Here is a 14,142-nt window from a genome sequence, read left to right as displayed (position 1 = left end):
AAAAAATTGAATAAGAGCAAAAATGTTGCACAGTGAAAAATCTGCTTTTCTCTCTCCTCTCAAAGACACAAATAGGAAACAGTACAACCACTAAAAAGAGATAACGACTTTGTATAGACAAGAGAAAAGTAGGATCAATCACCCCACTGGTTTGTATTGACTACCACAATCAATATAAATGGCCTGTTTTTACCACAAGTGGGAGAATAATGAGTCCGGCCCTCCAGCAGAATGTGGCTGCAAAAAAAAAAAAAAAGCTTAAGTGGAAGGAGATTTAACATCCCAGGAGGTGGAGATGAATGGAGAAGGAGGAGAATGGAGCTGTGTGTTCAGTTTTTTAGGGTGGGGGTGGGGTGGGGGGCATTGAACTTGTCGGTACACAGTGTCAACTCCAGGGAGTGCAATGACCCAGCACTAAAGAGGTTTGGCCGGCATGTGAATAGCCAACATCAGTCCATGATGATGAGGATCCTGGTGTTTGCATGATTCAAACCACCGTCCAATCAGCAGGCTCCGAGGAGTCACCTGTCATCACTGGTTTATGAAACAGCTCCCCACATTGATCAATGCTTCCTTCCTCCATCAATCTCTCACCTTTTCGTTCATACGTAATCTACTCATGAGAATAGCTGCTCCTTGATGACACACACTCTCACACACACTCACGAGTCATATCATTCTCAGCCTGAGTGTATGCTTCAGAGATGTGTCTTACCAGGAGTATTACTTCCTTCCTTCCTCTTCTGGGAGGCCCAAAGCGTGGCGACAGGAAACTGAAGAGGCTCTCAAGGAAATTCTTTGTTAAAGCTACTGATGAAGCAGCAGCTCGGCCACGTTATTTCACAATGCACCGACATAAAAGCATAAGACAAGAGGATCTTTAGGATTTCTTTTATTGAAAAATATAGGTTATTTTGGATTACACAGAAAAAAAAAGCTTTTAGGCATAATATACAGAAAAACAAATTACAAACAAGTTCGCACAAAATTTGTTAACCCTCCAAGTTACCCAAAAAAATGTAGTGTGTGTGATTGGAAATACAAATATCCAGTTATTTAAATGGAATTCTTTTCATTACCCAGCGTGATACCTTAGAACATGATCGACTTTTTCTTCTCACCTCAGATCTGAAACTCAGTCAGAGCCTGAATCCAACACAGATTAGATTTTATAACAGGTTTTCTTTAAAGTGAGGTTCATCACTGAAATTGGCGAGAAAATTATGATTTGGCACATCTGTCAGTTTCAGTTAAGGCAGTGAAATCAATCAGCACAACTGAGCCTCAATACTTCTGGCCACAGCTTTTAATGATGCAAGAGAGGCAGTGAAGCTGCAATGACTGTGCAACTTGCATAAATATAGCAATCTTCTCTTAATACTCTTGCATCTATGGCTGGCTGTCTTACTTTTTTCTTTTATCCACCCTTCAAACAGATATAATACAAATACAGCAGACATGAAACAACATACATTAAACACCAAATACTTGTAGTGTCTGGTGGTGAACTGACAATCGACACACTAAAGCCTTCTCCGTGAGTTGCAGTGGAATCTGTTTTATGCATTAAGGCAGCTTCTGAGCTAATGGGTGAACGTCTTTCAGCTGCAGCTGCTCAGATGTATGAACACAAGGAAGGAAGTGGTTTATTTTGCTCTTTTCTGAATCAACTTGGCAGATTATTCAAAAAGGAGGTGACCGATTTACGCCAGTTCGAGTAAGTCTGTAAAATCACCAGATTTGCACCTTCAGAGTGACAGAAAAAGCATCAGACTGTTAGAAAACAAGCACAGTGTACAGTTCCTCTCCGGTATACCTCCTACACACCTCTTCAGTTCCTGTAGTTAACGCAGGCCAGCGAAGCTCCCATTATTTTTACAACCCAGCTTTTTCTCAAACATGCACCGAGTTGCAGCCTGTGTGGCGTTCACAGGGAATTAAAAACAGAAGAGAATTTTGGTTTGGGGCTTTGCAGTCCGGCTTCACAGCAGGAAAAGGCAGCCTTTGAGCAGCGTCGCAAGGACCCTGAGTTACATAAAGCAAAGAGCTGACAAATCCGCAGCACTTTACTCTAATAGTTACAGATGAAAGAGGTTTGAGCAAGGCTTCACACTCCAGTTTCAAGCACAGGCCTTTTTTTTTTATAATGACATGATACCTACTGTATTCTTGTGGCGAGTGGCCTCTTGGATGTCCCAGAGTCAGAGAAACAGCATCCAGATAAAGAGGCGAGCCAAATGAAAGGAGCATATGTGAGAAAGGAAAGAGAAAGCCTGAACACTTAGACAGTGTTTTTCCTGTGAAAACTTTCTTTCCAACCAAACTCCCTGCTTACTTCTAGAAGGTTCCATTTAACAAGTGGCTAATCTTCCAGATCAGTCCTCTCAGTGTGACCTGGAGACTGAACTAAGAGGCAAACAAAGCAGAGGTCAAGCTCGTCTGATAGAAGGGAGTTTGGGCTTGACCTTTAAGGGGGCGGTCAACCTCTCCTTACACAATTACAAAAAAGGGAAAACCTTCTTTCTCATCACACATCCTATCCCAAAAGAACCCGATTAACAGTGACTTGTTTCCTTTTTGAGTGCAAATCTACACCGTCCAAGAATTTACCATTTTCCAACCCATTTTAGATTTGTGCTCCAATCATTTCAAAGAAGGCTTTGGAATCTTATACGCGGATCTCGTCGTCTTCATCTTCCAAGAAAGAGGAGAAATTGCTCTCCTCCTCTGGCGGGGCACTAAAGGTGGCGCTGTCTGTATCTCCTGCGTACGTTTGGCCGACCGGTTTCTCATCCAGGGCGGCAGAACCAGAGCTGGACATGGAGCAGCTGTCTAGATGCTGCAAGTGTTTGGGTCTAGTCTCTGGGGTGTACTCCGGGGTGTAGGGCCCTCCATTCTCAGGCTCGAGGTCAATAGTTTCACCAGGATGCGTAGCGGCCAGCTGCTGAAGTTCTGCTCTTCCCTCCTGCGCGTCCATCTGTTCCTTCGTATCCTCGTGTTTCTCCCTGAACATAGAATCTTCTTCCTCGCCGTGGGTGCTCAGAGGTGGCGAGGCTCGTCCTTCGCTGCTCTTGCCCTCTTCGTATCCGAGATCGTCATCTTCCTTTTCCATCACTCCCAAAATGTCGCCCAGCATAGAGGGTCCCAAGTCGACGTGGAAAGACATCACGGATTCGGCGTGCTTCATGCCGCCTCCGTAGTGGTGGGAGCTCTCCGGAAGCTGGGTCAGCTGACCAAAGCTTTGTTCTTCCAGCTCCAGGAACTGAGTGGCAGCCGCTCCTCCTCCTCCTCCTCCTCTCCCATCCTCCTCCTCCTCATGCTGCTTTAAAGGACTGGAGGACAAACTCTTTGACACCACGCTGTCCGTCTTGTCTTCATCGTTGAGGAAGGGCAGCGACATGGCGTTCTTCACGTAGGTGGGCGACCCACCAGGAACCAGCATGGTGTTGTCTCTCTGCTGGTCCACTCTGTTTACAGACTGGGAGCGTTTGCTACTCCTGAAGGTTCGAGACAGGAGACTCGGTCGAGGGGAGCTGGGGTAGGATGTGGTCTGTTGGGGTTCACCCGAGCGGCTGCTGAGGAAGGAGGTGTCTCCGAAGGCATCGCCGCTGCGCCCCACGTGCATGGTGTGGCGGAAATCGCCGAGCGGAGCGCTGATCATCTCCCTGGTCAGGTCCATCCGCGAGCGTCTCTTGGTCTGGGAGCCAGACACGAGTTGTTTAAGGATTGGCATGGCGTCTTTAGAAGCAGTTTGGAACAGAAAAGCAATCAAGGATGTAATCCGGCTTCCAAGAGGTGCTTCTAATTCTTCAATATTAGCCCCGTCAGAGGCCTTGGAATGAATAATGATGATTCTTAATTGCAGTCAGTCTGGGAAGATGGAAAAAAAACAAAAAAAACCAGAAAAGATAAGTCACACAGAATTTAACATGGCCAATGATTTTATCCTTCACTTTGAATTAAAGGCTAATTAAATAAATGCATCATTCAAAAAGGTTAAGCACCATAAAAACAAGAGTCAAAGTCAAGCATCAACGCTAAAAAACAAACAAACCCAAAACAGAAATAAATCAAATAAGGGAAACTAGATATCTGTTTGAAAAACTTCATCGCACAGCGAGAAAAATATTCGCTCTGATTGTTCAGTCCCATCGTATAAACTCAAAGCATGTGACACCGTCAATGCCACCGTCACCCGAACCTACACAAGTGACAATAGCTTTCACAGATAAAAAGAGAAAGAGGAAACACAATCACGACTCGTGAGCAGAATGTGTGTACATTTCATTTTGTGTGACTGCGTTGTATCGCTGCAGACGGTAGAGAAAAAAATGAATGCTGATTTCCCAACGATGGCGTCAATTTTTTCCCCACATCTGTCTCATGCTAAGAAAGTAATACCACTGAATTCACTGAGCCAGGAGGCCCTTTTGTGATCATTTGGAATAATTTGTTTCTCATCAGTAGTTTCTATCTCAGAGGCTGTTTCATTGTTTCTTACCTTTACACACATGAGATCCATTTGGAAGAAACAGTTATGTCTACATCTTCTTCTGTTAGAATACTGTAACCCGGTTCATACTGCCCCGTCCCCTCCAAATACATATCTTAATCTCCTAGATCCTGGTAGGGCATACATTGACTGTGTATTGACTGGACTGTTTGTTTTCTTCAGACTCCTGCAAAATATTCCAAATGGTGTTCTCCATCTCTTCCTTGGCCTGAGTTCCACCTCGACACAGTTTCATCAAAATGTGTTTACAGCAAATCAAAGATATATTGAGTATAAAAGCAAACAAATAAATGTGGGCCATCTCATAACCGTCTCTAATTATTGTTGGAGGAGATAATAAAAACATTTCAAGTAATTTGGAGCGTTCCAATAATACTAGAGTTCAAACCATCAATTACGCAACACCATAATGATAAGTGGCACTCCACCCACATCTGACGTGACCCCTGAAACGCAATAAAAAAAATTAAAAAAAACCCAACAACAACCAGCTTTAAAAACAAACAAACGTGGAACAGCAAAAGATTCTGCTTTAAAATGGTGTTATGATTGAGAGCGAACGGAGGAAAAAAACTCAAGCCAAAATGAACCGGAGGAGGTCGACCGAGGGCTGCCAAAAAACATTCTGCTGCGCAGCTTAATTAAAACGGGCCAACCAAACCTAATACTTAAATCTCCACAAAAAACAAAAAATAAAAAGAAGAAAAAAATGGGAGAATAGCAACACTCCTCTCAATTAGATGTATTTAACAACCAAAGAATAACAGCTTTGGCAAATGTAGTTCAGAAGCCAACACCTTCTGCTGATGGACAAAGCACCTCAGACTCATGTGGAAAATCTGCGGTTACATGGAAGCTGGCCTGCAGGAGAAAAGTGCTTACCTTGGACTTCTCGCACTAAATTCAGATTTCCTCTCCGTCTGCACAAAAACAGTAACGTCATTTAGCAGAGATTTAACTCTGACTTTGGATTTATGACGAGACAGCTTTCAAAAGTCAGAGTTTGGAGATTCCAGGCTATTTACCGACATCGTTCTTCAGTCTTCACTGCCCCCCCTCATCGACACCAGCTATGCCTTTACCAGTCTTTCTGTCAATGCTCTCACCTGATTTGGTCTCCATGGAAACATCTCTACAAGCGAGCGACGGCACTTCCTGTCTAGAGCTGCAGGAGGTTTCATGTAAGCATGCAACACATGGCCTCCTTCTGTGATGACCTAGAACTCGCACAATGCACCCTTTCAACGCGATGCCAGTTTTGTTTCAGAGTTGTACTCATCCATGTTTTGTATATCATAATGGCTAAATGGTAAAGTACAGAAATAATAGAGAAACAAAAATAAATATAAATGTTCTAGATCTGTAGGCAAGGAAACAGAAATGCCTGACAGTTTTTTGTTTTTTTTATAGGCCTGGACTCCATGTGAAAACTTTCCATGAAATGCTTTTCCTCCAAAACACACAAACAAAGCAACTTCTTGCAGAAAAGATATTTATTATTAAAGCATCTGATTTATTTGGAGGAAATAATGAGGGGAAATAATTCACACCCTGCTAGAAAAAAAAAAAACAACCCAAAAAACCCTCCCTTTTTTCCTGACTGGATGATTCTGGGTGGCATAAACAGACGAGGGAAAAACAAGCACCGGATGAGACAAAGGGAGACGGTGAAAGCAGTCTCTCCACTTCTCCGACTCGAGCCCCCTCAGCCACCATCATGGTCGTCATCACTTCAATCTGAATGAGACCCAGAAGCTCATCATCATCTTCATCATTATCATCATCAGCAGCAGCAGCAGCAGGAGCAGAGTCTGTCAAACAGTTCAAGCCTATTTCACAGCCTTGACTTATTAATAGCACATTATGTGTCCTTTTATACATGTGAGTGTTTATGTGAACTAAAAAAAAACAAAGAAGTGGGAACTGGTCTGAAGGCGGTTAAGCGTGGGAACTTCAGGGTCATAGTGCGGGGATCGACTCTACAAACAAACTTTCACAACAATCGGGTCTGGCATGCAGCAGAGTCTCACTGGAGATGCTGAATGTGAAGAAGCGGACAGGCGGCCGTAACCCGAGCACATCTGCATCGCTTCAATCTGACAGGACATTCTCCAATTCTCTCTAAACACACACACACACACACACACACACTAACCTAGAGCCTTTGGAATGACGTGTGATTCTGATCAGTCTGAACATTATATTTCTCAACAGCTGAGAAAAGCAGCAGCAGCAATTTTCTCCTCAAGTAAATTATATTACAAACCTATTATTCTTGAATGCATTCACGTCATGGGAATATTGTGTTAGCTCTGTTTATAGATCTTGTAACTCAATTATCAATAGAAAAAGCATTAGCCGGAATCTAAAGAGGGTTTTAAATCTGCTTAAATATCCTGTGGTCGTAGCCGCTGCTTTGTAGGAAAGAAAATACACACCCAATTTGTCTGACGGAAAGCTCAGAAATAACACAGGGGGGAGGTAAATAGAAATGGGTTCTTTCAATGAAAAGGAGGACTAAGGGAGCACTAAATCAGATGGTAACCTGAGCAAAGTCACCTGGGAGAATTCGGTATCTCAGAGGAAATTGTGTAGAAAGATGGCACACAAGAGGGAGTGAACAAATGAGGGTGAGCTACGAGTGAAAACCATTCAGGGTTGTAGCTCAGCTGTGAATTTCCCAGTGTGGGATAATTAAAGTATATCTATCCATCTAACAGTACAAAAATGCGTCATGGAAGTGATTTTGGGCGGATTGAATGACATCCCACTACGCTAAATAAAAAAAACAAAACAAAAACCTCCTGACAATATATGTTTAAGACAAAAATGAGTTTTCACTTCTTGTTACCGTTCTCACACAGAACAACTTATCCAGTGTGTATTCCACTGTCTGTGGGGGTGGCTGTGGCTCTGGTGGTGGTAAGGGTGGGGCTTTTTGTGTCATTTAAAGGCAATGACCTGGATGGACAACCGCATGACCCGAGGGCTGAGTGACATTGGGGGGTTTGGAGGCCACTTTTAACCAAATCAGACGCTAAAATCTCTGTCTCTCTACTGACAGTTCAAATGGCTCGGCACGGAAATCTTTCGAGACAACTGTGACTTGCAAACATGCAATTTGACGTCGAAAACTCTTTTATTTCTACATATGTAAGTGTGAGAGGTACACAATTGTTCACTAATAGGCCGGCGCACACTCTCGGCACACATGCTTGAGTAATTAAGCAGAAAAATGGTCTCTAGAAGATTAGTATCTGCCACGCAACTTAGAAAGCAGGGCTGAATATCTCATTTAAGGAAGGAGCGGCCCAAGGACAAACAGGGAAAATCACATTATCTCTCAATCACACAGACAGAGAACAACACACATCAAGCTGGAAATGCCCTTTGAGAAAAATACAGCAATGAGGAAACACACTGCCTGAATGAAAATGCACAAATAACACCCTCCTACTTGCATTAAAAAACAAAAACAGATTTAGTGGTTGTTTGATTGTCCCATTTACGACACTGAGTGCAGCGTTCCATTTTGCTCAAGATGTCGCGGATTGAATCAAGCGGTTGACCCTACAGGGTTGCTGGAGACCTACATCTCCCACTCCCTGATGCCCAACTGGCCGTTATGGGTTCCACTGTGGTTAGTGTATTCATGTCGTGAACATACCAACAGGATATTCATGCAGATTGTGATCCGTCTAAATGAGAGCAGCGTCAATGTAGTCAAAGATTTCAATAAAAAGATATCGATAGAACCTCCGGTGACAGCTGGAGGATTTTTGTGATTATGTACCTACGGAGTGATGATGTGTTCAACGGTCGTCCGACGCAAGGATGGACTCATTTTTCCTTCTTGGTTGTGTCACACTGTGCTTTACTTGAATTGTAGCCACATGTCCCACCTCTCAGATTAGCTCCAGTGGTGTCGGTGTTCATAAGCTCTCCAAAAAATGTGCTCAACTACATACGAAATGAACAGTGACTCTTTTTCCATTTCCTAACTGTTGATTGAGTTGCTTAGTTGATAGATGAACTGAAAATGAAAAAAAACAACAAAAAACTTTCAGGCCTATAAACATATTAAATCATGACACTGAGTGCATTCAGACCCAACTATTGTCAACATCTGGGAACAAAACCATCTCAATGATATAAAAACAGTTCCACACAACAACAACAAAAAAGCAAGAATAATGGCCCCCTCCCTGGTGCAGGAAGGAGAAGATAAAAGCCTGTCTGTGTGTATTTCTCAAACATAAGACATCAAAAAAAAAAACACCTCACATCATTGCACTGCTCCTACCTGGCACGCCGATGTGAAGCAGTCTGTTATGCTAATGTCACACCTCACCCAGCAGGACATTCTGCTTTGTCAGGATCAAAGCACAACAGACTGTTAGAGCTCTTCCTGCTAATAAAAGTGCCCGCAAGGTTTTTAAATTGGCATTCATATCAGCGATGTGCTAAATCTGTAGCTCTATCCTCGCATCAGTGAAGGGAATATTTGAAGTAAGCAGCTCAGAGTGGAAGAACGAATTCAGTAGTGTTTAAAAATAAGTTTGTGTATGCTGAGAAATACTAGACAGATGGCTGAGTCTATATAAGGCTGCATTGATGGAGCGATACAGGAAACTTTACAGCAGTATCAAAGTCATTAAATCATCTGCAAAAGTCTCCATTAGCTACCCGTGCAGATCCAACAGGCCGGGGCCGAATGATGGACGCACGATAACCAGGAACAGACTTGAGACACTCGAGCTTTCAAAAGAGGCCCCGACAGCCGACGACAGGCCCCGCCAAAAGAGAACAGAGCCTGCAGGCGAGTCGGCTGGTCGTGTACCAGCTGACCTCTGATATCCAGGAGGAGACGACTAGGTCTCTTTCACATTTCCAGCCAACACAGCCTCCAGACGGAACGCTCCGTCTCCCTCTCAGCATCCTCTGCTTTTGATGAAATCCACAGCGCTTATTTTCCCGCTGAAAGCGGCAAATCAGGATTAACACATTAAATGGGGAGACTTTTCTCTCAGCTCGACAAGAGTCGGAACATTATTTGTCGGATTTACGATGACTCCTTTAAAAACACGCTGATCTGATTTGAACTCAAAGCGACAAACCAAACTGAAGCTGCATCCAAACGTGACTCATTGGGTATCATCTGTATTCTGGGTAGGGCTGTAGAAATATGGATTTTTTGTTGTTGTTGTTGTTTTTATTACTCGCCGTTAAAAAGTAATACCTCACCAAGGGATGACGGTTAACCGCCGCCGAGGGTGACGGTGAGGTGACGATAGAGAAACCGGTCTGCTCCAGCATTTAAGACTGTCTCCATGTAATCAGAGAGATTGAACAGACAGGAGGCAGATATTGGCAATGTCAGTCCAAAAGCGTGCCAGAAATAACTTCTGGAAGCTATTCAGAGGCTTTTTTTTTTTTTTTTTTTTTTTTAATGAGATGTTTAAAACCTCCCTGCTTTTTCATTCTCATTCCGCCGGACCAGCAGGGTCAACAACCAGCTTCGGGATACCAATAACAGCATCTGTCTGCTGCCTCAGAGGCGTCTGAGAACACTTAAACTGCGCAAACACACACACACACACACACACACACAGATACACACACCAATTAGCTCGCTGCTTCCCAAAAACACTGGTTGCACAGATGTACCCACACATGATGAAGTGTTTTTTCTGAGAAACGTTTCAGAGTAAAAGGCTACATCCGGCGGAAGGGCAGGGAGAAAATAAGGCAGTTAACCCTCCCCATCTCTCAGGAAATCTCCTCCGCCTTCCCCTTCCTGACCGGTCTGAATGTAAACAAGGCTGTCCTCCATCATTCTGCATCACGGATGGGTTAACCAAACAAACAGAGACTCATATCTCCATCAACACGTGTTTTAATAACCGACAGGCCAGAGCTGGGACTGGACAGCAACAACAGGCCTAAATGAACCATCCATCAGCCCACAGAGCGCCTCGGGTTCAGTGACATCAAAAACCAAACTGGATCTCCGGCGTCGACGCCAGCTCTGGCTTCAGGGCCCTGGGCGCCCGAAACCATCTCCCAGGATGGAGCGGCATCACTTCAAAACTGCAAAAAAAAAGATGAGCAAAGGTGGCATTTTTCATGCTCTCAAGTGGAAACCTGCGTTAGTCTCCAGTGGAAAGAATGCAGGGGAAATTATGGGATCCAAGAGACTCTTGCTTTACAGATGTGAGGGTGCCATAATTATAGCACCAGGACAGCAGAAACACCACAAAACGCACAATTTGGAGGGAAGCCAAAGAAAAAAAAAAAGGGAAGGATTGTACTTTTTAGAAAGCGCAAGAGATCATTTCACTTTCATACATCAAGTGGATTGGTGTGGACAGCCAGGAAGGATCCAAACTGAGAACAAAGATACAAATAACAAAGTCTTCCAGTCTGCCATTTTGGTATTTGTACAATTTTAAAATAAAAAAAACCGCTTGTCATTGTCTGATGCTGCATTCAATCCAAGATTTAAAGAGAAATGAAGACAGGATGGCAAAAAGAAAGAACATTTCCTCATGTTCATCAACTCTCATCTGCTAAGTTGGGCTAGTTCAGGATTAGCCAGGAACACAAAAGGAGTTTTTCGTGATCATTCTCTGAGGGAATGAAAGTTTTCAGTGACCAGAGCATTTCCTTCCACGACGTAGTGAAAGTAGTGACAACAGCCAGATGTGATACTTATGCTAAAAACCTGCCATGTCCACTATACCCACACAAAAGTTCCCCATCACTTTCCACAGAGGCATTCATGGGAAAAAAAACATAACAGTTTATACTGGCATTTCCTGGAATGTCAAAGGGGCTGAATGGGACACAAACACAATACCTCAAAGGAGGCCACAAACTGCAGACATGTTCAAACATGGATGCAGGACTTCATATTTACTGGCCACAAATAACACTACTGGAGTTCTACGAGCCACAGAAATGGCTTTCAGATGCTTATTATCTCCAAAATGCAAGTGAAGCTCACAAAGTTTGCTCATTTTTCCAAACTAAATTCTGGACACGTTGTGTAATCCCAAGCCGTGAGCAAGCAAATGTGCCCAATAACTGTGCTTGGCACAGAATCCAACATCCAAGGCAAACTTTCACCTTCGGGCATGAAACCTGTCTGCTGCAGCCAATTAGATGGTCGTAATTTAAGAGACAAGACGAGAGGAGTGGAAGGAGAACCTGTGCTGGCTGGTTTAAAAAGCTTTCAGCGGCACCTCAGCAGGGGAAAGTGAGCTTGTAATGACATATCGCTCTTGGGTTTGAGGCTTTCTAGTCCTCAACTTAAATCTACCACAGGATTTGAGCTGGACCAGATAATGTTCCTCCACAAAAAACAAAACAAAAAAAAGAGTCTAAAAACCTGCCTTAACAAAAGGAAGCCAGCCACACAAGCAATGACTCAGATAACATTATCTCCATATTATCACCACAAACAATTGCTTATCATCAGCAAAGTTGTGATGAAGTCATGACCTGAAGACGTAAAGCTCATTGCAATCAGTGCTGAGTCAGCAGGATCAGGTAAACGTGGGCAATTGACAAAACCATCTTGCATAATCTGCAAGCTGGGGCAGCAATGTGTCCCGTTTGTAGTGCATCAAGTTATTATGTGCATCCACACTGTCATTAACGTTTCAACCACTCTAGAGTAAGTTTTTAAAAAGTAAAAAAGTTCAACAGTATCAGTGCTGAGAGAACAATACATTTATACATCTTCTTTCCACATCCAACACATTTGGCCTCTTTTTGAAAAAAAAATAAAAATTTCTAAGCCGATTTGCTCCCAGAAAACCAGAGAGATTTGCTTTGATTAAAAGTGATCAGTACAAAAAAGGAAAAAGAAAACTTAATTAGCGAATTAATCGCAGGTAATATTCTGAGGAAATTAAAGCTGCTACTGAGGGCCTTGCAGGCAAATAAACCCGATTCTCGCTACAGCAATTAAATTCGCAAAGAAACGAATAAAAATATTCATTTTCTGGGGTCCCTTTGGTATCTCAATGTCTTCTCTTGCGGGTCTCACTTTGTAACGATTTGATCATCTAACAATAAAACGCTGATTCTGGGTTGGGTCGATGGCAGGAGAACAATAAGCAGCTGACCACAGCGCGGCCGGCGGCGTTACGCGCGGTGCGCTCTCCTGATTCGCTGAATAGACGCAGTTAGTTCAATACACATCTGAGCTGTAATAGCAAAAAAAAGTGCAAAAGAGGGTTTTTTTATACGTGATGACGTTTAAATGCAAGCACAAAACACTAAATCACACACACTTACCGAGCATCCCATTCATAAATCCGGTGCTACTTCACTTTCAGGGCCCCCCCCCCCCTCCGCCCCCAAGCAGGTTGACAATGAGGGTGCGTTCATCAAACTAAAAGCGAGACCTGAAAACGCTCAGATCAACCCTTCGGAAATCCAAATAACTCTATTAAACACAGACGCTTCTCTTTTTCACGTAAGTACACTTATGACTGTTGGTCTCACCGCATCCTCACAGGCGGTGCTGCTGCTCTGAAGCGTTATAACTGACTACATTGCCTCCTCCTGCCTCGGTGGTGCGTCTGAACACGCCTTCTTTACATGGCTCCTTAAAGACACAGGCTTGCCGGCGTGGGGGGCCACACACCGGATCGGCCCTACATCCTTTCTTCACATGGGGCCACAGGCTCTGTCGTGATCTCCAGTCACAAAGCAGAAACAGTGGAAAAAAAGTTAAGAAACTAAAATAAATGTACTTTACAGGAGACGCCTTTGTGCCATTCGCGTCTTGGAGCAAAAGTGGAATTCAGCGTTAAAATGTCTTATTTATATTGCAAATAGCAGCGTGGGCCTTCAGGTTAGTGTTGTGTTTATTGTACTCAATAAAACTGTGAGAACACCAAACACATCAGGAGAGACACTGACCTTCTTTCACCGCTTACGTAACTTTTTCTGAAGAGATGGGTTACACCGAGAATGAATAAAATACACGCGCTGACAGAGGTGATATAACTCAGTAACAATTTATGAAAATGTGAAAATAAAACATTTTCTACCTTTCCAATTTCTAAAGCAAAAAAAAAAAAAGTCAGGACAAATAGAATAAGGCTTTATGCCCCTGAGGTGTGAGTAAATGAAGTGTGAAAATATCTCACCTGCCTCTCATGTTTATTCAAATCATCCACAGATTGAGAAAAGGCTGACATTCTGTCACAACTTCTTTGAGTAGGCGAATCATCCTATTCTGACTGACTGACTTTGTGTGTACTCCAAATTGTTAAACTTCCCCTCCATCTCTGTTAGTTACCATTAGTATCTATTGCCATGGAAATGAGATGGAAGCTCACCCTGAGCTCCAGAGAAATGAAATGAAATGCTGACTGTTATCAAAGAAGAAACGTCACTCCTCTCCACCATTCTGTTCTCACCACAAAATAAGCAGCGTGAAGCGTCCGTCACACACATCCAACAGTTACATCCGGCCTTTGGCCATGTCCCCAGAACGGTCTGGTCTTCCAGAGACCACAGGGCCTTTTATGATGATGATCTGATAGCAATGGTCTTCGTCCTACGATAATTTTGTGCTCATTTCTGACATAATCATCCCCCAAAATGTTCAG

General features: G+C 43.3%; 1 protein-coding gene across 3 annotated transcripts; it reads right to left on the bottom strand.

Annotated features, from left to right (window-relative positions):
• Positions 1-877: 877 nt before the first annotated feature.
• Positions 878-13,031, bottom strand: cdc42ep4a (CDC42 effector protein (Rho GTPase binding) 4a). 3 transcript variants are annotated; one of them, XM_068336926.1, is made up of 3 exons: positions 12,818-13,031; positions 8,307-8,546; positions 878-3,870 (listed from the first exon to the last, which is right to left on the bottom strand). In XM_068336926.1, exon 3 carries the CDS (start codon positions 3,731-3,733, stop codon positions 2,669-2,671), a length of 1,065 nt encoding a protein of 354 aa, XP_068193027.1. In that variant the 5' UTR covers positions 3,734-3,870; positions 8,307-8,546; positions 12,818-13,031; the 3' UTR covers positions 878-2,668. The 3 variants fall into 3 exon arrangements, with proteins under 3 accessions (XP_068193027.1, XP_068193026.1, XP_068193029.1); XM_068336925.1 differs by lacking the exon at positions 8,307-8,546; XM_068336928.1 differs by lacking the exons at positions 8,307-8,546; positions 12,818-13,031 and adding an exon at positions 4,502-4,546.
• Between the last annotated feature and the right edge of the window lie 1,111 nt (positions 13,032-14,142).

The sequence above is a fragment of the Antennarius striatus genome, chromosome 16 (genome assembly GCF_040054535.1).
Source record: "Antennarius striatus isolate MH-2024 chromosome 16, ASM4005453v1, whole genome shotgun sequence".
Taxonomy (NCBI): Eukaryota; Metazoa; Chordata; class Actinopteri; order Lophiiformes; family Antennariidae; genus Antennarius; species Antennarius striatus.
Note: the sequence above shows the minus strand (reverse complement) of the source record. Positions and strands in the feature narration are given on the sequence as shown.

What these genes read in the sequence shown, in the direction of transcription:
- cdc42ep4a (XM_068336926.1), bottom strand. Translation starts at nt 3,733, where the DNA reads ATGCCAATCCTTAAACAACTCGTGTCTGGCTCCCAGACCAAGAGACGC.